Source organism: Hyperolius riggenbachi, chromosome 11 (assembly GCF_040937935.1).
Source record: "Hyperolius riggenbachi isolate aHypRig1 chromosome 11, aHypRig1.pri, whole genome shotgun sequence".
Classification (NCBI taxonomy): domain Eukaryota; kingdom Metazoa; phylum Chordata; class Amphibia; order Anura; family Hyperoliidae; genus Hyperolius; species Hyperolius riggenbachi.
The window spans coordinates 208556063-208581150 of NC_090656.1; the positions used below are offsets into that span (position 1 = coordinate 208556063).

Sequence of the window (25088 nt, forward strand, 5' to 3'; positions counted from 1 at the left end):
ACCAGTTATGTAAGAGTTTACTGTTGACAGACCAGTCGGGCCAATATTCTGAACAATTACAGAAGGGTTTACTATAGACAGCCCAGGTGGGCAAATATTCTGAACAAATATGAATGATTTACTATGGACAAGCTAGGTGGGACAATATTTTGACCATTTATGGAGGGGTTTACTATGGACAGCCCAATGTGCTCATCAATCATTTTGCAATCTGCCATACCAGAATGCTAAACAGAAGCTGTTCACACTAGATTCTTGGTAGAGACCGCTCTGAATGATCGAGCCACGTTAGGGTGTGAACAAGGCTTTACTAGAACTAGCAGAGGGCTGGCGTGATGATGTTCACTTCATACAATTTTATGAGATTTATAATTGGTGGATTTGGTTGTGTTTAGCACAGCGAAGGAAATAGTGATTGGTCTGCATGAGTGTACTGGAATGTGAGTGTTCCTGAACTCAGCCATATTCATGCAGATCTAGAGTAATATGGCTGCCCTCTTGTTCAGTGTCATGTGACAGGTAGAGATGGCCCAACCTATGAGAACTCATTGAGAAGCATGTGATCAGTTTGGTCAGCTGATAGATTTGAAAGGTTCTGATTTGCTGTGATGACTTCCTGGTTTAACACATGATCATGAACAGCAAATCAGGACCGTATAAATTTATCAGCTGATCAAACTGATCACATGCTTCTCCATGAGTTCTCCTAGACAGGGCCATCCCTAGTGACAGGCCAGGTGGCCCCAGATATACATAGCTTTGCCTTTCAAAATACCACATATAAATGTGATGCTTCTCTCCTCTGCCAGCACATCCCGACCACCCTGGAATGTCTGAGCCGCTCGACCTTACTCTGTGTCTCCGCCCTGGCTGTCATCTCCTACGTCACCCCTATCTTCCTCATCTCGCTGGTCCCGCTGGCCATCTCCTGCTACTTCATCCAGAAATACTTCCGGGTGGCCTCCAGGTAACTTCCTGCCTGCGTGATTAGCATTGTCAAATGTGTTCTGAGGGACTACAACTCTCAGCATGTCAGTGAGCAGCCAGCTACGCTGGGATTTGTAGTGCCTGTGCAGCTGGTGTGATGCAGGCTGTCTAATGATCAATATGTCATTATTATCAGATTCGGGATAGGGATGGTTAATAAGAGGCAAATAATTCTTCACGCACATATATTGCATGGCAAGACAGAGATTTCAGCAGCACATGAAACAATATCTGCGCACCTGAGTCTGCACTGTCTGTTTGGCAGAAGAGCTAGCAATCCGTATAACATTATAGCCACCCGTAGCTGTCAGAGATGGTCAATGAGATGTGGATAATTCCGGTCAGCATTTAAATTAAATGCAAATTGTATGCACTTTGGTTTGGAATTGAACCAATCGCAAAAAACCAGAAGGCCCGGTTCACACTGGCACGGATCAGTTTCCAAAAGGCATCAGTTTTCCATCGGTGACCCTCTGTTCTATTCGCGTGTGGGCAATGCGATGCATCCGTCGCTCCGGTAGTTGCAGCAGACCCAAACTTGCAGTCTGTTTGGCGGAATGGATCGGTTCGTACAGACAAATGTGATCGGATCCTTTGGTTAACATGGGATCCTTTCTCGACTGATCCATTACGGTCGGCTAAACCTGGGTTCACATATGACATAGCGTCAAAAAGTAGCGTTTTTGGAAGGTGTGTTTGCGTTTTTGTAATGCATTTTTAGTGCATTTTGCGCTTGCATTTTTTTTGTGCAGATGGGTTTTTCATGATTTTTCTTGATTAGATTGCTGCAACTAAGATAGATTGCTGCATAAAACGCTGCGTTTTCCACTACGCTAGCATTTCTGCTATGTGTGCACCCAGTCTGAGTAATGAAAGTCAATGGGAATGTGCAAATAAATGCTGCAAGAAATACGTTTTTTTTTCTATGCACACAAAACGCAATTTCGCAAATCTAAGCAGAAGTGCGATTCTCCATTGACTTTCATTAGATGTGCAGTGAACGCATTTTTGCACATTTGCAAAACACATGTGAATTTTCATAAGTGTGAACCTTGCTTAAAACTGTCAGGAAGTACGTTCCCAGCTGCAGCATGCAATTTGCATGACATTTCCGTGCAAATTGGAGCTGTTTGCATCTCACTGGTCATCTCTAGTAGGCAAAGCAATCTGCTTGTTGTTATGTGGGGGTCTCTGTGTGTGTTGCACACTGTTATCAGAGCCAAAAGTGGTGTCAGTGAGACTCATCTGATGTGATCGGTAGAGATGGATTAAATAAAAATGGGTGCCTAGGCATGATAGCAGCATTTGCCCACCGCTCATGGCCACCTGGCTTTTTTTTTTTAAGTAAAATTTGTTGGGGGCTAGCATCTACCAGGCCCCTACACTCGCTCCAGGCCCTAAGCAACTGCCTAGGATTGCCCTGTGGATGATCCGGCTCTGGTGATCAGTGCAGCAGGCGGAGGCAGCAGCTCAGGGCAGGTATTCTGCAGCTCACAGCTACAGTATGGAAGAACCCAGGAGTCCTCCTCCAATGTCATGTAAGTTTAATAAGTGACGTTCTGGTCTAAAAAGAGAAACACAATTATTTGTATATAATAAGAAGTCTCCACTATCCCTTAAATCTCGTGGGAAATATGGCTGAAAATATTTCCCATCACTTTCAAAGGAGATTACACTGTGGATCAGAGTCTGGACTGCAGACTTAAAATGTCAGGTGACCTCTCCTGGAGAAGTAACAGGAGGTCTTCTACTCTGCAACTCTAATGACATGTGAGATGTGATTGGTGGTGGTACAACCCTGTGCCGGGCAGACTGTCACAAGCAGGAGTCAGGTGACCTGCATTAGGCAAGGGATTGGTGGTCATGCAGCCCTCAGCAAGTCACACTGTGGTCAGTAAGTCGCAAAGACTAAAGATATGAGGTGAGAATTACTAAGAATATTGGAGAACAGTGATCCAGCAAAACTAGCCTGTATGTATTACACTTAGCAATTTTTAGATGGGAAATCTGCAGCCTTCATCCAGGTCATATCACACCATAGTGGGGAGTGCTGAAAACATATTAATCGTTGGTTTGGGGAGTGCAGTCATGTGGGTCTTAAAGAGAAACTCTGACCAAGAATTGAACTTTATCCCAATCAGTAGCTGATAGCCCCTTTTACATAAGAAATCTATTCCTTTTCACAAACAGACCATCAGGGGGCGTTGTATGACTGATATTGTGGTGAAACCCCTCCCACAAGAAACAAAAAAAGTAGTACTCTTGGCGGTTTCCTGTCTGTGAACCTTGCTGCATTGTGGGAAATAGCTGTCTACAGCTGTTTCCAACTGCCAAAAAAAACATGCAGCAACTACATCACCTGCCAACAGTAAAAATGTCACCATGTGATAAAGGTCAGAATGTAAATCAGGGATTTAAAAGATTTTACAATGGGCAAACACTGACTAAATCATTTATACATAATTATTGTAAAAATGAAGCACTTTTTTATTACATTATTTTCACTGGAGTTCCTCTTGAAAGAGAAAAAACATCAGTGCTTAGATTTACACTACGTACACATGATGGATTGAACCATGGTGACTGGTAAAGAGAACCTTGGCCAAGAATCTTGAATGAATCTAGTGTGTGTACAGTGGCCACCCCAATGTCTATTAAAGATGCATGCTGGGTCTTAAAGGACCACTATCGCAAAAAAAGTAGGCAGTTAAAATCAGACAGAACCGACAGGTTTTGGGCCAGTCCATCTCCTGATGGGGGATTCTCAGGGTTTTCTTTGTTTTCAACAGCATTTCCTGAACAGCAGTTTAACTACCAAAATAGTAAGATACCAGCCAGCCTCCCTACTCACTTGCACACTATTTTGTCAGTTAGACTTTGCAACTGTTGTTTAGGAAATGTTGTTAAAGACAAAAAAAACCCTGAGAATCCTCATGAGGAGATGGACTGGCCCAAAACCTGTTGGTTCTGTCAGATTTGAACTGTCTACTTTTTGGCAATATTGGTCCTTTAAGCAATCCCGTCACCCAAGCGAGCAATGAATGCATTGTTCTTCCCTCTCACCCTGCCCGTGGGGAGCTGCTCTGTAGTGAGCCCCTCTTTGTCTCTCCACCCCCCTCTATAGCAACAGACCTGTGGCTAGCCTGGAGACTTGTACAGCGTTGGCTATGCACTGTTGCCCGAGGGATCGTGCCCCAACCCCTGCCGGGTGACAGAGATTTTTGGGTGTGTACAGGTCATTATTTAGCAATATAGACTGAATGAAAAGAAGGAAGTCCCGGAAAGTGGTGCTTCGTGTAGATGTGATGTGAGTAGTATGTATAATTCCTATGGAGACGTACAGTGCCACAAATGGATAGTGATTTAGGCACAGCAGGTTAGTATTTCTAGAATTCTCTCCATCAGATGTGACTTTCCAGCGTATCCTTCATCCTTATAAAGATAGCGAGATAAGAGAGCTTTTCCCAGAATCTCTCTTCTCTTCCACATCTACCATCTAAACAATCTTCAGAAATGTCCTCCACACCTACCAAAACCTGACCATTCTTTCCCGGAGCCACGTCTCTGTTCTCTGTGACCACCCTTTTTGTGGAATCCTCCCCCTGCTGCTCTACTGTCTTCTGATATTTATTTTGGCTTCGATGTTCCCAACCTTAATGACTGATAATTGGGACGACTTTCACTAACAGCAACCCCACTCCTAACCTGACAGTCCACACCTCAATATAATCAATTTGCTCCTCCCTTGCTACCATCTTCCTGTTTCTCCATGTCACCTGACAATCGTACGTACCTCCAAAATCATCTTGCGCCTTGCCTGCTGTTGTCTAGTCATTGTTTCCCCCAAATCATCCCCGTTCCCCTTGCCATTTGGTCATTGTTTCTTCAGAATCACCCTCCTTCTCCTCTGCTGTCATCTGACCATCGATACCCCAAAATCCCCCTTCTCCTTTCCAGCTTTCCTCTGATCACCATTAACCCAGAATCATCAATCTCTACTGCTGCCATCAGTCATGGGTTCCCCAGAATCATCCTCCTTCTGACTATCATTACCCCAGAACTGTCCTCCTCCTTCCTCACTGTCATCTGTCCACTGTTTCCCTGGAACTGTTCTCCTCGTCCTCATATGGTAATATTTCACCGTCATGTAAATAAGTCAGATTTTCCTACAGCTGTTCCAGTTTCGGGAAACGTTTTGTTGTGCATTTTCAGTCTGTTTATTGCTTTGTGTTTATGAAATCTTCCCACACACAACAAATGTCCCATGTTCAACCGAGACCAAGTGCTCCCGAATTCCACGTATTCAGAGACCCTATAGTCATGGCCAAAAGTTTTGAGAATGGCACAAATACTGTTTTTAACAAAATATGCTGCTTCAGTGTTTTTAGATCTTGTTGTCAGTTGTTTCTGTGGTGTATTAAACTATAATTACAAGCAATGTAATTATAGACCATTACATCAAGTTTATGCAAAGAGTCAGTATTTGCGCTTATTTTACAAGACCTCTACAATGTGCCCTGGCATGCTGTCAATCAACTTCTGGGCCAAGTCCTAACTGATAGCATTTGTCAGAATTTGTCGGTTCTTGTTTGTCCACCTGCCTTTTGAGGATTGACTACAAGTTCGCAATTAGATTAATTCCTGAGAACATTCCTCGTCAAGGTCCCAAAATTTCAAAATTTTGTTCCCCGGGCCACTTAGTTACCACTTTGGCCTTATGGCACAGTGCTCCATCGTGCTATAAAGGACATTGTTCTTCACTAAATTGTCCTTGGTTAGAAGAAGTTGCCGTCGGAGGCGTTTTAGTACCATTCTTTATTCATGGCTGTGTTCTTAGGCAACGTTGTGAGTGAGCCCACTCCCTTGGATGAGGAGCTGTACAGAACATTCTGGAGTATTTGCAAATTGCCATCATAAAAATTGAAGCAGCAAACTTTGTGAAAACCAGTATTTATGCCATTCTCAAAACCTTTGGCCATGACTGTATGTGTGTACACTGTGTGTGGTGTGTGTGTATACAACCAATACAGAATAACACTGTAGACTTCTATTACATGAAGGGGTGTCTTGTATTCGGCTTTGCAATCCACATACAGTACAGACACTCAAGCTTGCATCTAGTGTGTGTTACTTAGGTTGCCTGGTGTTGCTTAAAAATCTGGCATGCCGAATACTTAGTGACCCCTGACACCTAACTACCACTGAGCGCATTGTTCTACCATCCCCCCCACCCGCCATTGGAAAGCTGATCTGATGTGCACTGCTGGTCATCCCTCCGCCCCCTCCATAGCAACAAGCGCATTGCTAGCCTGCAGGCTAGTGACCAGTTTGTATGGAACTCAGCCACAAATTGTCGCCCATGGGATTGAGCCCTGATCCCTGAAGGATGACAGAAATTGAAGGAAAACCACCTCCCCTTCACTTCCCTCCACCAACAGGTAGTACAGGCAGCAGTAATAACATGTTCTTATCTTTCCCAGCTCCACCTAAACTAAGTCATGGCTAGAGTTTCCCTTTAGTGACAATGACCCCTCTGGTGTATTAGCCCATACTGTTCTATAGATATGTGATTTTATGTGTTTCTCCAGAGACCTGCAGCAGCTGGAGGACAGCACGCAGCTCCCCCTACTGGCACATTTCTCAGAGACGGTGGAGGGACTGACAACCATCCGAGCATTCAGGTACGCCTCATACTGACACCTGCAGGCCAGTCTAGTTAGATAATGTGCTGTCACCCAGTGGCGTACCTAGGGCATTTGGCACCCGGTGCTGGGTATTAAAAGACCCCCCCCCCCCCCAAAAAAAAAAAATGGGCGTGGCCACAACCTGCGGCGTGCTTCGCGGCAAAAATGGGCGTGGTCATGACCGGATGAGGGCGGAGCTAACTGTAATTTAAAGTATTAGCTAGTATAGTTGCCCCAGTATAGCTAGTAGTTTCCCCCAGTATAGCTGCCCCCAGTGAAACTAGTTGCCCCCAATGAAGTTAGTATAGTTGCCTCCAGTATAGCTAGTTTAGTTGCCCCCAGTATAGCTGGTTTAGTTGCCCCAGTATAGCTGGTTTAGTTGCCCTAGTATAGCTAGTTTAGTTGCCCCAGTATAGCTAGTTTAGTTGCCCCCAGTATAGCTAGTTTAGTTGCCCCCAGTATACCTGCCCCCAGTATAGCTAGTATACCTGCCCCCAGTATAGCTAGTTTAGTTGCCCCCAGTATAGCTAGTTTAGTTGCCTGCAGTATAGTTGCCCCCAGTATAGCTGGTATAGTTGCCCCCAGTATAGCTGGTATAGTTGCCCCCAGTATAGCTAGTTTAGTTGCCCCCAGTATAGCTAGTATAGTTGCCCCCAGTATAGCTGGTATAGTTGCCCCCAGTATAGCTGGTTTAGTTGCCCCCAGTATAGCTAGTTTAGTTGCCCCCAGTATAGCTAGTATAGTTGCCCCCCAGTATAGCTAGTTTAGTTGCCCCCCAGTATAGCTAGTTTAGTTGCCCCCAGAATAGCTGCCCCCAGTATAGCTAGTATAGTTGCCCCCACTATAGCTGGTATAGTTGCCCCCAGTATAGCTAGTTTAGTTGCCCCCAGTATAGTTGCACCCAGTATAGCTGGTATAGTTGCCCCCAGTATAGCTAGTTTAGTTGCCCCCAGTATAGCTGCCCCCAGTATAGTTGCCCCCAGTATAGCTGGTAGTTGCCCCCAGTATAGCTGGTAGTTGCCCCCAGTATAGCTAGTTTAGTTGCCCCCAGTATAGCTGCCCCCAGTATAGCTGCCCCCAGTATAGCTAGTACAGTTCCCCCCAGTAAAGATGCCCAGGAGGGGGGGAAGCAGCGCTAGAAGAAGGGGCAGTGGGGGCAGCGGTGGGGAGGGGGGAAATATCCCCCCCCTCCCTCACCTGGGACCCCTCCTTCTGCCTCTCTCTCCCCCTCCAGAATAGCTGCGACAAGTGTGGGGCGGCCGGAGGCGTATAGACAATTACTCACCTAATCTCCGCGTTCCCAGCGTCATGACGTTACAGGTCTCCGCCTCCAATGCCGCCCACTGTGCTTCCGCTAATCAGGAAGCACAGTGGGCGGCATTGAAGACGGAGACCTGTGACGTCATGACGCTGCGCTCCACGCTTGGAACGCGGAAATCAGGTGAGTAATAGTTCATATGCCTCCGGCTGCCCCGCACTTGTCGCCGCTATTCTGGAGGGGGAGAGAGGCAGAAGGAGGGGTCCCAGGTGAGGGAGGGGGGGATATTTTTCCCCTCCCCACCGCTGCCCCCACTGCCCCTCCTTCTAGCCCTGCTTCTCCCTCCTGCTGTGCTGCTGTGGGGGGTCGTGGTGACACCCCCCTGGGTGTCTGACACCCGGTCCGCCCCCCTGCGCACTATGGTAGGGACGCCACTGCTGTCACCTTGAATAGACAATCAGATTTCACCTTTCCCGAAATTAAAGGGGCAGTTTAGTGAAAATTATTATTTTCCATTAATGACATATCAGTTATTTAATATGGAGAGCAAATGTTTCTCCATAGATCTTGTGTTAAAAAAAGTAGATGATATCACTTAATTCTGCTTTCGCAGAGAGCTGAACTGCTTCATTAGCATACTAAGCGACGGACTTCACTGATACCAGACACTCAAGCTGATTTATAACCCTGATTCACACACTACAGAGAGCTGTGCTGTTCTCTGTAACTAGCTAAGTAAATAAACAAACAGGCTGGTAAGTAACGAATTAGCAGCCTGCTTTATCTATTTACTTAGCTAGTTACATGTGAGAACAGCAGCTCTCTGTAGTCAGTGATCCAGCGTTATAAATCAGCTGCAGTGTCTGCTTTCAGTGAAGTCCGTCCGTACGTCGCATAGTATGCTAATTAAGCAGCTCCGTTCTCTGTGAAAGCAGAATTAAGTGATATCATCTACTTTTTTTAACATAAGGTCTATGGAGAAACATATGCTCTCTATATTAAATTACTGATATGTGATTAATGGTAAATAATAATTTTCTTTAAACTGCCCCTTTAAGGCAAAAAAAAAAAAAACGTTAAAAACATTTAAAACATAAAGGTTGGCCTACTTTGAGAAAGTCAACAGATGGCACAAGCTGAAAATTATAATTTATTGAAAACACAACAGACAACGATCTTGCAGGCTGAGTTTCGCTTCCTTGGGTCTTGGTTTGGCAAGCAATTTAGCACAGAAAGAAGAGTTCTCATTGGTTGCTGTGGGTTACCGGGGTGTAGCAATAGCCATAGCAGCCATTGCAACTGCTATGGGGCCCTGGAGAGGAGGGGACCCAGGTGGTACTTGATGTGTTCACTTGGTTTCTTCACTCTCTGACTTTGTCTCAGTGCCCATGGACTATACACAGTGTATATTGCATGGGAATGTAAATTGCCCAATCAACTCATATCCATAGGGTAGGGGCAGGTGGCATTGCTCAAGAGTGTATAGATCTGATGGCCCCATAAAAATGTTGCTATGGGGCCCCATAGTCTCTAGCTATGCTACTGGTGGGTTATGTGTAAAATGTTACATCATCTGGGTGTGGTGCTTAGCTTTTGGCTCTTCACACCTGGGCTTCACACCTGCCGTTTGGTTCTCCAGATATGAAGCCAGATTCCGGCAGAAGCTTCTAGGACTCACCGACTCCAACAACATTGCCTCCCTCTTTCTGACTGCAGCCAATCGCTGGCTAGAAGTGCGTATGGTGAGTACATTCACAGGGAGGTCAGTCATTTGCTAAGCAAACATCCCATCCAGGCAGTGCTGCTTTTGTGCTGTCCCAGTCTTTATAAGTCTTATTTATCATATTACAGGAATATATTGGCGCCTGTGTCGTGCTGGTAGCGGCCGTCGCCTCCATCACCAATCGAATGCATGGCAACTTGACTACTGGATTGGTTGGCCTGGGACTCACCTACGCCCTGATGGTGAGTGAGACAAGAGTTCTGGGGGGGGGGGGGGGGGGTCATTGGTGGAGATCCCTTTCCTCTAGCATTTCCCCCCTTTGTACAAGCACACTATCATAACTCCAATATTGAAAAAACTATCTTTGGATGTTTCATCCCTCTCCACTGGCCTGTTTCTCTTCTCCCCTTTTCAGCCAAATTGTTTAAATTACACGTTCCCCAAGCCTTCCTTTTTGACTACTTTTTTTTACTAACCTCCCTCTTTCATCAACTTAAGTCTTTAGTCTTCCAACCTAACCACTTCTAATGGCCAAATCTAAAATCTTTGCTGTTTTACTCATCTCGTTCCTCTGATGTAGCTCCTCTCTGTCAATCCCTCCACTGGCTATTCATCTCTGTCAGTGTCTCAACCAGTTACAGTATGAATCAAATATAGAGTTCAGTTCAAACTCCTCCTTCTCACTTACAAAACTCTCTCCAGTCTCCTAATTTCCATATACCACTGTGCACTGCTAAGGATTAGTGATGGGCGAACAGTGTTCGCCACTGTTCGGGTTCGCCTGGATTTTGACCTGTTCGGGTTCGGTTCGGCACCCCCCGAACACCTCATGGTGCCCCGAACAGGCCTTCTTTGTTCGGCCAAACACAGCCGTGTCCGGCCGAACATAGCCCCCTATAGGGTCCCAGCATAAAGGGAGAGCATGCCCCGAGCGCGGGGGGGGGGGGGGTCGGAAATGCCCCCCACCCCTCCCCGCTAAGCTCTCCCTTCTGCTGGACCCTATAAAATTAAATCTAAGTACCCCCGAAGGCTGGCAGGAGGAGGGCAGGAAGCGGGCAGCCGGAGAGCATAGGCGCTAGTACCATCTGGTACTTCCGCCCTCTCTCTGACGCACTTCCTGTTTACTTTTGTAAGTCGCGTCAAGAGACAGCAGGAGTACCACGATGACGCGTACGAGGGTACGTGTCATCATGTAGATGACGCGTACCCTTGTACGCATCATCGCGGTACTTCTGCTCTCTCTTGACGCGATGTTGCTGCCTTTCCGGATTGTCCCATATACAGTGGAGGAAATAATTATTTGACCCCTCACTGATTTTGTAAGTTTGTCCAATGACAAAGAAATGAAAAGTCTCAGAACTGTATCATTTCAATGGTAGGTTTATTTTAACAGTGGCAGATAGCACATCAAAAGGAAAATCGAAAAAATAACCTTAAATAAAAGATAGCAACTGATTTGCATTTCATTGAGTGAAATAAGTTTTTGAACCCTCTAACAATAAAAGACTTAATACTTAGTGGAAAAACCCTTGTTTGCAAGCACAGAGGTCAAACATTTCTTGTAATTGATGACCAAGTTTGCACACATTTTAGGAGGAATGTTGGTCCACTCCTCTTTGCAGATCATCTCTAAATCCCTAAGGTTTCGAGGCTGTCTCTGTGCAACTCTGAGCTTGAGCTCCCTCCATAGGTTTTCTATTGGATTAAGGTCCGGAGACTGACTAGGCCACTCCATGACCTTAATGTGCTTCTTCTTGAGCCACTCCTTTGTTGCCTTTGCTGTATGTTTTGGGTCATTGACGTGCTGGTACACCCATCCATGACCCATTTTCAGTTTCCTGGCAGAGGGAAGGAGGTTGTCGTTCAGGATTTCATTATACATGGCTCCGTCCATTTTCCCGTTAATGCGATTAAGTTGTCCTGTGCTCTTAGCAGAAAAACACCCCCAAAGCAAAATGTTTCCACCCCCATGCTTGACGGTGGGGACGGTGTTTTGGGGGTCATAGGCAGCATTTTTCTTCCTCCAAACACAGCAAGTTGAGTTAATGCCAAAGAGCTCTATTTTGGTCTCATCAGACCACAGCACCTTCTCCCAGTCACTCACAGAATCATTCAGGTGTTCATTGGCAAACTTCAGACGGGCCTGCACATGTGCCTTCTTGAGCAGGGGGACGACAGAGGTCGATTGATGGTCATTTTGTGCTCCTTCAATTTTCGATCAATCGCACCAACAGTTGTCACCTTCTCTCCCAGCTTCTTGCTAATGGTTTTGTAGCCCATTCCAGCCTTGTGCAGGTCTACAATTTTGTCTCTGACATCCTTGGACAGCTCTTTGGTCTTTCCCATGTTGGAGAGTTTGGAGTCTGCTTGATTGATTGATTCTGTGGACAGGTGTCTTTTATACAGGTGACTAGTTAAGACAGGTGTCCTTAATGAGGGTGACTAATTGAGTAGAAGTGTCTAACCACTCTGTGGGAGCCAGAACTCTTAATGGTTGGTAGGGGTTCAAAAACTTATTTCACTCAATGAAATGCAAATCAGTTGCTATCTTTTATTTAAGGTTATTTTTTCGATTTTCCTTTTGATGTGCTATCTGCCACTGTTAAAATAAACCTACCATTGAAATGATACTGTTCTGAGACTTTTAATTTCTTTGTCATTGGACAAACTTACAAAATCAGTGAGGGGTCAAATAATTATTTCCTCCACTGTATATGTTACATGGTGTTTCTGTACAGCTGTGTGTTGTCTGCGCTGACCTTGTCTATACATGGAGCTTTTGTGAAATATTTATTTGCTGGACATCATGGAAGATGTTGGTGCTATAATAATTAATGTTTAATAAAATTTCACATTTGAGACATAACTTGTTCACAGTTAGCAATACTGACTCTAGGGAACTATGAAATGAGTTGGAGTTTAGGCACAGTGGCCTTATAGTTCAGGAAGGGAGAGCAGGATCACTGAAGGAGGGGGCGTAACTACAATTCATGGCCCCCCACCCGGCAAAGCTTTGATGGGGCCCCTTGGTCGCTTGGTGACCCACACAGCTTGGTGGCCCATATCATAAAACCAGTGTGGCCCTCAGGATCTTCACACCCATAACATGTGCAGCCACAAAATACCTAATCTGGAGTATCTGAGAAAAGTAAGGTTAGTAGTTGGGGGCCCCCCACACCTCTGGGCCCTCTGCAGTCGTAGGTCCTGCGCCCCCCCCCCTAGTTTCGCACCTGGCTGTAGATGATGGGAGCTAATTAGTCCTGATATCGCTAGAAAGTTATTACGAGGGAATACGATACGGTGTAATGTGAGATAACCACGTATGGAACATGTGTGGTCTGCAGCCCACCAGGACAGCGATTCTCAGCATACTAAATCTATTATTAGACCCCTCCAGTCAGACAGCTATACGCAGGGCTGAAACCAAAGGCATAACTATAAATAATTGGGCCACATAGCTAAATGTTAGTTTCCCCTTGAAGGTCCCTGACCTGACTTGAAGCCATTAACCTGAAATAGCCCCAGCCGGCAATAAACTTGATGATAACCTTGACCGCTATACCAAAATCACACTCACGCTAACATTAACTCAGCTCTATGAAATTGTGACAGAGGAACAAACAGAGAGAGTGGGGGTGGGGGGTGGGGGGGGGTGCATCTGCTGGAAAGGAGCCTGATCAGATGGGCAGAGATCCAAGGGATGTGCATGAAATACAACAGATGTATGAATAATCAAAAATCTAATCTGCTCTACAGCTTTTCATGGTAAAAAAAATTCCTGCAGAATGCCTATATACTCTATATTAGTACTCCCCTTAATTATAGTGCCCCCCATAATCAGAAAACCTTTATTCGACGAGTACAGTGGTTGTCGTACCTGGAATTGATTGCGGTACACATGGCGTTAGCAAAAACTCAACAGGCAAGACAATTGGCACATACAGGACAGAAATGACTCAGGACAGCAATATGATAGCAGTAAGGGAAGGATAACTAATACATGTAGGTAGTTCATCATTCACAGCATTTAGGGAAGTATGAACCGGGCTGGCAGTAAATAAAACATTGTGGGAGTAGTTAGGAGGGTTCTAATAAGAGTGTTGCACCCATGCGGTGCTTGGAGGGTCAGAGAGAGCTCAGGAGAAACTTTACTGTCCAGTTGATGGGGTTTCCGCAGGGGGCGGGCCTGTCTGGGGAGAGCTGCGGTTCACCCTGAGGAGAGCCTGAGGAAAGGAGGTGCTCCTGTGCCTGGTGGTTCTAGAGGGGATGGTCCTGTAGCAGCAGCCTGATGGGAGGAGCTCAAAGAACCGGTTGCTAGCGTTGAAAGGCTCCCGTGAGATCTTAGTGGCTCTTGTCTTCATTTTGGTCGAATGGAGGAGGTCAAGAGGTGGCAGGGTTGAACCAATGACTCTTTCCTCAGCGTCAATAACCCTTTGGAGCTAGTACCTGTCACTGGCGGTAGCGCCCGCATACCAAATAATGATGGATGAACAGAGCATTGACTCTATGGTAGCGGTGGTGAAGCTGGTGAGTGGCTCACATAGCATCCCAAATTTCTTTAGTTGTTACGAAAGAATAACCTCTGCTGTTCCTTCCTCTGGATCTTGGTAGTGTTCTGCCTTCATTTTAAGTTGGCAGATATGGTTTTGCAGAGGAAACGACTGATACCCTGGAGACTTCAGTCCTGTCGATGAGAACAGGGTGGAGTGTGGAGGCAAGTTTCCCAAAGTCCACTCTATTGTTCCCCTCATTGTAGTGCCCCCAGTTAATATTCCCAGTTACAGTATTCTCATATCTCAAGTTAAAGTCATAGTGGCCTCAGTCACAGCACTTCCATGTATAGTGCCTCAGTTTTACTGCCTTCAGTTAATATTCCTCCTGCTATAATGCCCTTATTTATAGTGCCCCCAGTATAGTATTTCAAATATAGTGCTGTCAGTTACACTGTGCTCCTGTGTGCACCTCTAGCACTATCTGAAGCAGCACTAATTGGTGAAAGGGAATACATGTTTCCTGAACCAATAAGATTGATTTTTACTGTTAAAAATACTTTTATTTTCTCAAATCATAGTGAAAAATGCACCCTGTAGCATTATTTCAAATTCAAATATCTTCAACATAAATTGTGACAGGAACAGTTTTGTGGTACAGTATAAATAGTCAAACAACATTTGTGTTTTATATCTACAGTAGCCCTTTTTATTTTTAAACTGGAATTGGTAAAACTGAGAAATAATGTGTTTTTTTTTCTATTTTTTTCCTCTTTTTCCCATTAAAATGCATAGAAAATAAAATTGTTCAAGGGGAAAAAATGCCATACAATGAAAGTCTAGTTTGTCTTGAAAAAAATATATATATTTCATTTAGGTGTCATACATAGGGATGAATTGTTGCTGATTAAATAGGGACATAGCTAAAATGTAAAAACTGCTCTGGTCCATAAGTGGGAAACAAGGTCTGGATGCGAAGTGGTTAATCCAATCAGTTTTACCTTTAGCAGTTAATTGGAATAATTGTGTTTATGTGATACTTTTATATTTTTTAAGTATCTGCAAATAAATGTTATTATAATTCATTCATTCTGCTTGTGAGTTTGCATTTAGCAGGAGGTTGTGACATAACAATTACCGGTACTATAGGTGTCTGAATACATTTTGAATGCACCTTTACGTATATTCAGTTACTTTATATCCATTTGTTTGTTATAAATTTATTTTCAGTTTTGCAGTCTGTAAAAGCAGGATAACAACCAATTACAGTCATCCACTTGTATAGCAGTACTGCCCAACTCCTGTCGTTGAGGTTCGAGGTCCTCATACATTTTTGGAACAGCTCAAATGAGCTGATGGGATTGAATCAAGAAAGATGTGGTTCATCAAGTAGGACACATTTCTCCATTTCTCATTCCATCCTAGCACTGGCATGGATATGGCCCTCGAGGGCTGGAGTTTGACAGCCTTGTTGTATAGCATGTAGAGACAAGTCTGTACTTGAGTAACAATTCCTTGATTTTGATTGGCTGTGCCAGATTGGTGAGAGTTTCCATTCCTGCAGTGTGATAGGATGACGGTGTGGCATGCGTCCTGTCCTGCCTTTTGGTGATGATCCCACCATGTTCTGCAGGTGTCCAACTACCTGAACTGGATGGTGCGCAATCTGTCAGACATGGAGATCCAGCTGGGGTCCGTGAAGAGAATAAACAGCCTAATGAAAACAGAACCAGAAAACTATAAGGGGCTTCTGTGTGAGTTGCCATTATCTTTGAATAATTCACCAGGTGACATCACTAGATCATGAATAATTAATGAGCCTTCTGTGTCCAGCCTCCTCGCAGATCCCGCAGAACTGGCCAGAAAGTGGAGAAATCCAGATCCAGAACCTGAGTGTCAGATATGACAGTTCACTGAAACCTGTCCTGAAGCACGTCAATGCCCATATAACGCCTGGACAGAAGGTACGTAGGTATGTTGCCCATGCTTTAAGGCACAAATGGGCACACGGTGAGGGACACCCAAGCGATGGTGGAAACCTAACATAATATCAATACAGAAGGCAGTTATGTCATCCATTGGTCTGGGCTCCTTTAACACATAGGTGGGCATATGGCAGGGATCACACCAGTGACGGTAGGAGGGTCACAGAAGGTAACTGCACCAACTCTAGGTTTGGGCTCTTTTTTGACATAGGTGGGCACAAAGTGAGGACCACCCCAGTGGTGGCAGGAGGCACACATAATCTATGAACAGAAGGCAACTAACTCAGCTGTTCATCTGGGCTTTTTTATTCCTTAAATGGACGCAGCGCAAAGACCACCTCATTGGTAATGGGAGGCTCTCATAACGCCTAGGCAAATGCACCATATTACTGGGTTGCGTTAAGACATACACGGGCATTGGGTAGAAACCTAGAAATGTCAAGAAGCTCACACTGCATCAAGATCTTCACGGTTTTAAAATTACAGAAGAATCCCTCAAAACCCAAACAGTTGCCCACAACCGGTATTGAACCATCAACTTTGCCCAGAGCCCTCCTATACTTTATTGAAGATATGCTATGAATGTGATGATAGCGCTGCTTTCCCTGGAATACCCCTCCGAACACATGCAGTAAAAGACAGTTTTTCTTTGTTCTTCTAATATTTTGGGGTCTCGCTCTGCAGATTGGGATTTGTGGCAGAACCGGCAGCGGCAAATCATCCTTTTCTCTGGCGTTTTTCAGGATGGTGGATATGTTTCAAGGTGAGTGACCATTACTTGGAATAACTAGATCAATATAGGTGGAATGTATGAGGCCTGATTGAAAGTTATTGAAAATGTCCCAGTGTCTCTTTATGAAGGTACACATGGAAATGCTGTGCAGGTGTTTGTGAATGGCTTACAGCAATGTCTTTGAGAATTCATATTCAGCTGGGCCAGCATATCACACAATTCTGCCGTTTTCATAGGAGCATCACCATCCACCATGATTAACATACAAGGTGCTCCCATTCACTGTGACAGAACACTGAACTGCTGGTTCACAGACACCAGCACAGTATTCTCATGTCTACCTCCCTGAAAAAGAAACAGGAATAGTCTGATCATCTTTTAAATCAGCCCTTGTATTTGCCAGATGTCCCAGATGTCTCATTGTCAGTTTTCAGGAATGAATTGAATGACTACGGAGTCCATAACATGGTGTATTTTTCTGCTATTCTGATAAAACAGAAGTTTCGGCAACCATTGTTGTGCTGCTTCATCTTTATCAGTATTACCAACAGCAAATCAGTTCCTCTCGACGCGCGGCTCTGAGAGCCGAGCGCCGAAGCTGGGCGCCATCATAGCAGCAATGCTATGATGCGCACCCCGCGTATCGGTAATTAGGGGCTCTGGCGGCTGCTGGAATCTGAATTACATCTCCCCCCCGAGTTGCGACAAGTCGGAGGGGGAATAGTATTTAACGCCGCCTCGGAGTTTAGCGGCAGCAGGAAGAGCCGTCTTTTGGCTCTCCACGTGTTGAACTGAGTGACGCCAAAATAATATGTACTCATTAACAGGGATATGTGAGAGAGCAGGCTGGTGGTGTACTTTGTTTTCTGGTTGAACTCAATGGACGTATGTCTTTTTTCAATCCAAATAACTATGTAATTATATTAGAAGTGTCTTCCAAACCAACCTTTTGTGTCATTTCACATTGCGTCTGCCTGTTGCAGGAAGGATTATCATTGATGGAATAGACATTGCCAAACTGCCGCTACAGACACTGAGATCACGGCTGTCCATTATCCTCCAGGATCCCTTTCTGTTCAGTGGCACCATTAGGTAAGTGGAAGGGCAATGTGCTGGATGTCTTCTTGGTAGAAGAAGACCTGCTGGGATACTAGTTGGTGGGAGTTTACCAGATGGCAGGGACCATATCACACATTAGTGGATATACTCCACAACCCAGGATACACCAGATAGTAGATAGATAGCATAGCAGATGGTCAAGAATATGTTTGTGAGTGGTATATTCAATATTTGGGTTTATAATAGATGGTCGAGGTTATACTAGAGTGTGGGGTATACCAGATTGTTTTGGGCTAAACTAGAGTTATTTGGGGGTTACCAGACTGTGGCGGGTATACTCAATGTTTGTGAATATAGCAAATGGTAGGTGGTATTTTGGATGGTTGAGGATATAGCAGATGGTAGGGGATATACCAGCTTTTTGGGACCATATGGAACGATGTGGTGGTTATGCTGGATGATTGAGGCCTTAGTGGATGGTGGTAGGTAGGAGTTAGGGATATGGAAGTTGGTGAGCAATACACCAGATGTCAGGAGATAAACTGGGTAGTACGTTGTACACTAGCTCGCAGCATGCCAGACGGGAAAATCCTGGATGGGGAAATGTAAAAGTATGATATTTATAAAGACTGAGAAGTAAAACGCCTGAGCTTGGGTTTGAGAATTAAGGTGATTTGTGAGGCTTCAGGAATTCTCTATACAGTACATATTTGGTTTGCTAAGATGGATTTATGGGCATCATATTTATTGATGGATTTGTGGTAAATCATTTTTTAAACAAAAAAAAAAATACTAATAATCTTATTAGTTTTGTACAACTTCCAATCAGATGTCTTGTTGTTATTATGTGATGTTCCACTGGGCCAGTGTATTTCTCATATTAGGAATGACTGGAGCAGCTCATAATGTCTTGGCCTCTCTATTGTGTCTGCAGGTTTAACCTGGACCCAGAGAGCAAATGTTCTGACTCTGTGCTGTGGGAGGCATTGGAGATCGCTCAGCTCAAACACGTGGTGAAGGCACTGCCAGGTGGACTTGGTATGTGGTTGATTGCGAGAACGATATAGAGGGGGATAAACAGAATGTGTTACAAATAAGAGAAATAGGAAGGGGAGGAAAGGGAGGTTTTTATGGGGGAAAGCAGAAGGGGAGGTGTTTTATGAGGCAGGATGGGTAAAGAGGAAAGGGAGGTGTTTGTGAGGCAGGATGGGGAAGAGAAAGGGGAGGGGTTTCTGAGGCAGGATGGGGAAAGCGGAAGGGGAGGTGTTTATGAGGCAGGATGGAAAAGAGGACAGGGAGGTGTTTGTAAGGCAGGATGGGGAAAGCGGAAGGGGAGGTGTTTGTGAGGCAGGATGGGGAAAGCAGAAGGGGAGGAGTTTGTGATTCAGGATGGGGAAAGCAGAAGGGGAGGTGTTTGTGAGTCAGGATGGGGAAAGAGGAAGGGGAGGTGTTTGTGAGGCAGGATGGGGAAAGCAGAAGGGGAGGAGTTTGTGATTCGGGATGGGGAAAGCAGAAGGGGAGGAGTTTGTGAGTCAGGATGGGGAAAGAGGAAGGGGAGGGGTTTGTGAGGCAGGATGGAAGGGTTTGGGTTCCTGGAGAACTGGGCAGACTTTGCAGTCGGCTACAGGTTCTACCGCAGGGATGGGCTGCACCTTAATGGGGAGGGTGCAGCTGCATTGGGGGAGAAGATGGCTAAACGGTTGGAGGAGATTTTAAACTAGGATCTGGGGGGAGGCGGGAGGATAAAGTCTCAATACGTAGACAAGATGAGGTAAAAAGACAGTGGGAACCTATCATTATGGAGGGTGGAGAGGGGGTGGGGACAGTGTAAAGATTAAGGAGGTTGGTAAAAATTCAAGTAGCCAATTTCATGTAAACAAAATTGGTAAATGTGGTGGTAAAAATATAAAGTGCATGGTAACCAATGCTCGGAGCCTTGCAAATAAAATAGACGAACTAGAGTTCATTCTGAATGACAAAGGCTATGACATTGTGGGAATAACCGAGACATGGATGGATGAAAGCCATGACTGGATAGCTAATTTAAAAGGATACAATGTGTTTAGGAGGGATAGAACAGGGAAAAAAGGTGGAGGGGTTTGTCTCTTTGTTAAGAATTCTCTTACAGCTGTCCTCAACGATGAGATGGAGGAAGATTGCGAAGATGTGGAGTCCGTTTGGGTAAATATTCATGGTGGAAATAAAAGTTGCTAATTGCTTATTGGGGTATGCTACAGGCCACCTCTTATTAATGAAGCTGCAGAACTGCGATTACTACAGCAGATTGAAAAAGCTGCAGGTAAAAATGAGGTCATAATTATGGGCGACTTCAACTTTCCAGACATTGACTGGAGTATTGAGGCTACCCATTCTGGTAAAAGCAGCAGATTTCTGGCAGCACTACGGGACAATTACTTGACTCAAATGGTAACTGAACCAACTAGGGGGCATGCGTTACTGGATCTGATTATTTCTAATAGACCAGATAATGTATCAAATGTGCAGGTTCAAGAACATTTGGGAAATAGTGATCACAACATGATAACGTTTGATCTGGTGACTGATAGGCCACGGGGCAGCGGGACCACTAAAACTATGAATTTTAGAAAAGCAAAGTTCACTCAAATTAGGCAGGCACTAAGTTTGGTGAACTGGGATAATGTACTACAAGGGGAAGACACTGAAGGGAAATGGCAAGCTTTTAAACTTATACTCAATCAATACTGTAGTATGTATATCCCATATGGAAACAAAATGTCTAGGAATAAAAAAAGGCCTCTATGGATGAATAGAAAGGTTAAAGATAAAATGAAGAGGAAAAAGAATGCCTATAAGGTCTTAAAACAGGAGGGGACCGAGGCTGCACTAAGCAATTATAAGGAGTGCAATAAAAATTGTAAAAAAAGAAATTAGGCAGGCAAAGATTGAAGCTGAAAAACAAATCGCTAAGGATATCAAATCTAACCCAAAAAAGTTTTACAAGTACATTAACTCTAAAAAAAGAAAGGTTGACTCTATAGGACTCCTAAAGGATGAGGATGGGAACTCAATGGTGGATGACCAAGGTAAGGCAGAGTTATTAAATGCTTTCTTTGCTTCTGTCTTCACAAAAGAAACAGCACTGTTGCAAACTACAGAGGCAGAAGAGTCTCAATCTTCTAACTGTAATATTAAATACTTAACGCAGGAAGAAGTGAAGGCAAGACTAAATAAATTAAAAATAGACAAGGCACCTGGCCCGGATGGCATGCATCCTCGGGTCCTAAGGGAATTAAGTTCAGTTATAGATAAACCCCTTTATCTTATCTTTTGTGACTCTCTTGCAACTGGCAGAGTCCCAGTGGATTGGCGTACAGCCCACGTTTTCCCATTATTTAAGAAGGGCAAAAAATCTGATCCAGGAAATTTTAGACCTGTAAGTTTAACATCAGTTGTATGTAAACTATTTGAGGGGTTACTAAGAGATACTATACATGACTTCATAGTAGAAAATAATCTTATTTCTCAGCATCAACATGGGTTTACTAAAGACAGGTCCTGTTTGACTAACATGCTCAGCTTTTATGAGGTAGTGAATGCTAATATGGATATTGGGAATGCTGTAGATGTGATATACTTGGACTTTGCAAAGGCCTTCGACACTGTTCCCCACAAAAGTCTGGTGCAAAAGTTGAGGATGCAAGGACTGGGGAAGAGTCTGTGTTCATGGATAGGGAACTGGCTAATGGACAGAAAACAAAGAGTTGTGGTCAATGGATCATACTCAAAATGGGAGACTGTTAGCAGTGGGGTCCCACAGGGGTCTGTTCTGGGTCCAGTGCTCTTCAATTTATTTATTAATGACCTAGTAGATGCAGTAGTGAGCAATGTTGCTATTTTTGCAGATGATACAAAATTGTGCAGAATCATCAACTCTCAGGAAGATAGTGTCATATTGCAACAGGATCTGGATAGGATGGCTATATGGGCACATACATGGCAGATGAAATTCAATGTTGACAAATGTAAGGTCATGCATTTTGGACGTACTAATGGTCTAGCACCATACAAAATAAATGGGATACAGTTGGGGACATCAAACTTGGAGAAGGACTTAGGAGTACTCATTGACAACAAGTTAAATAATCGTACTCAATGCCAAGCAGCTGCAGCTAAAGCTAACAAAATTTTGGGATGCATTAAAAGGGAAATAAAAACTCGAGATGCTAGCATAATATTGCCCCTGTTTAACTCTCTAGTAAGGCCACATCTGGAATATGGAATTCAGTTCTGGGCACCACATTACAAAAAAGATATTGCAGTTTTAGAGCAGGTGCAGAGACGAGCAACAAAATTGATGCGTGGGATGGAAGGTCTCACTTATCGAGAAAGGTTAGATAAACTGGGTTTATTTAGTCTAGAGAAAAGACGCCTTAGAGGGGATCTAATTAACATGTATAAATACATCAGAGGGCAATATAATACCTTGGCGGATGAGCTTTTTGTCCCTAGGCCTTCTCAAAGGACTAGAGGACATGATCTGCGCATGGAGGAAAAACGTTTTAACCATTTATTTAGGAAAGGGTTCTTTACAGTAAGAGTGATTAAGATGTGGAATGCATTGCCACAGGAAGTCGTTATGGCAAACTCTATACCTGCATTTAAAGGGGGCTTAGATGCTTTCCTTGCGTTGAAAGACATCCATGGCTACAATTACTAGGTAATGCCTAATGATGTTGATCCAGGGATTTTATCTGATTGCCATCTGGAGTCGGGAAGGAATTTTTCCCTTTAGGGGCTAATTGGACCATGCCTTGTAAGGGTTTTTTCGCCTTCCTCTGGATCAACAGGGATATGTGAGGGAGCAGGCTGGTGTTGTACTTTATACTGGTTGAACTCGATGGACGTATGTCTTTTTTCAACCAAAATAACTATGTAACTATGTAACTATGGGGAAAGAGGAATGGGATGTGTTTGTGAGGCAGGATGGGGAAGAGAAAGGGGAGGGGTTTGTGAGGCAGGATGGAAAAGAGGACAGGGAGGTGTTTGTAAGACAGGATGGGGAAAGCGGAAGGGGAGGTGTTTTGAGACAGGATGGGGAAGGAGGGAGGGGAGATATCCGTGAAGTAGGATGAAGTGAGTGGGTGGGAGAGAGAAGGGTGGGTGTGTAGAGTAGAAATAGATAGACTGGGGGTGGAGGGGGGAGAATTCTACCCAGGAGTTCACTACAAGCGAGGCTAACATCTAAGAGATATATGAATGCAATGAGGATTTTTGGCCAAGATGGTCACAAAAGACAGTTTTGGAAGTGTGTATGGAGTTCCGATCTCCTGGCACAGGTCTTAAAAATACTGTTTAATAGATGAATAGTCAGTGGGCTCAAAGGGTTCCTTTTTTGTAAATGAGCTTTCCACAGCAAAATTTTGATTGCATGACCAGAGACTGTCATGAAACAGAGGCGTATTAGAGGGGTACAGGCATAGCTAGTGCCATGGGCGCCACCTCACTGTGGGCTCCATACCTGCTTCTGTGCTGCGCAGCCATGCCTGTCTCAGTGACTCCCCGTCGCTCAGACGTCAGATCAGATTCTGATATCCAGGGAACATGACTACTTAATTTATGTATGTAGGGGGCACTTGGCTTAGTGTTAGAAAAGAGGATAGCGAGGGAATAAGAAGAGATATTTCCAAAAAAATAACTTCAGCAATACATGAGACAGAAAACAAAGGCAACTATAGCACATGTACATGAGAAAGTATGCTGTTTTTAGAGGGGGAGGCGGCTCTGACTGGGGGTGGGCACAATTTCAATGTTTGCCACAGGCACAATATTACCCAAATATGCACCTGACCTTTTGAAAGAGCCAGATTTCAAGCTCTGTGGTTCTGGCTGCTCATGGTGTCATAGGTTCATTGTAAAGGAAGCTGGCAGAGTCTAAATCTGTCTGAGAGAACTGCAGCCTATATTACAGGTCGTCAGTGGTGCAGAAAGTGGCCAATGTCAGACCCCTCCTCACCAGGTAGTTTACAACTGATTTATTTGGCCTGAGCTAATCAAGGAGTTTCTATATGGACATAAACAAACCCTGCCACGGAATTTTTACACGGATCACATAATCTAAACAAAAACATTTGTGCCTGAACTGGGGCTATAAGGCTAGTTTTACACATAAAAAAAAGAAGTCCTACCGTTTTCCAAACAGGAGAGCAGCAGGGAAATAAACATAAAGAAGCTGCACAGAACTTGTATGAAAATTACATGTAAGCTGGAATAATTTGCATGTTATAGAACATCTGTACTCATTAATGCCATTCTGCAGAAATAGAAAAGCGGTAGGAGGTAATTATGTAAAGACAAGACTCTTTGTTTTCTTATTGTTGACACATCAGCACTGGTGAATAATTATAACATTGGAGGGTTGTGATTGGCTAGTGTAGTGACCTTTTTTCTTTTCTTCCCCAGATGCTTCAGTGACAGAAGGCGGAGAGAATTTTAGCGTTGGGCAGCGGCAGCTCTTCTGTTTAGCCAGAGCATTTGTGAGGAAAAGTAGCATATTAATCATGGATGAAGCCACTGCCTCCATAGACATGGCCACTGTAAGTGTATCGAGAGGGCAGTCTAAGGACCGCCCCCGCGGAGCTGGTCAGGAGGGAAGGGGATGTCTATTGCTCATGTGACCTGCTCTGATAACTCTTCTGTCTCCTCTCCCAGGAAAACATCTTACAGAAGGTGGTGATGACGGCCTTCCATGAGCGGACAGTGGTCATTATAGCAGTAAGTACCAGGAATTTGCTGGCTCATTCCACACATCACTGGGAGGAATTTATGAGACAACTAATCATATCTCAGAGATAGTCAAGTTTTTCCGAGAAAGGCGATCCAAGTGAAGGTTATGAGCTAGGCTGTGGAGTCACAGTCAGAGCAATTTTTGGGTACCTGGACTCAAAGTCGGTGGTTTCTTAAACTGAGGAGTCAGATTATTTTTTTGTATTCAATCCATAGCCCTGCAAGGGCTGTGAAGTAGGAGTTGAGGAGTCGGAGCAATTTCAGGTACCTGAAGTAGGAGTCGGTGGTTTCATAAACTGAGGAGTCGGATGCTTATTGTACCTACTCCATAGCCCTGGTGATGAGCTCTTCCCACCTTATAGTAGAAAATAGTGTAATACATTTAATTAGGCCAGATTTGCTGT

The 25088-nt window shown here is 44.4% G+C and overlaps 1 protein-coding gene across 5 annotated transcripts in view; it reads left to right on the forward strand.

The window, feature by feature from the left end:
• ABCC8 (ATP binding cassette subfamily C member 8) overlaps nt 1–25088 on the forward strand; it is a 241379-nt gene that overhangs the window by 204402 nt on the left and 11889 nt on the right. For all 5 annotated transcript variants that reach the window (XM_068260341.1, XM_068260342.1, XM_068260344.1 and 2 more), the window contains 11 exons: nt 810–967; nt 6576–6668; nt 9569–9671; nt 9781–9894; nt 15776–15896; nt 15976–16106; nt 16812–16890; nt 17844–17952; nt 18854–18957; nt 24361–24494; nt 24610–24672. In XM_068260341.1, the coding sequence (XP_068116442.1) occupies nt 810–967; nt 6576–6668; nt 9569–9671; nt 9781–9894; nt 15776–15896; nt 15976–16106; nt 16812–16890; nt 17844–17952; nt 18854–18957; nt 24361–24494; nt 24610–24672 (1209 nt within the window). The remainder of the gene's footprint in view (nt 1–809; nt 968–6575; nt 6669–9568; nt 9672–9780; nt 9895–15775; nt 15897–15975; nt 16107–16811; nt 16891–17843; nt 17953–18853; nt 18958–24360; nt 24495–24609; nt 24673–25088) is intronic.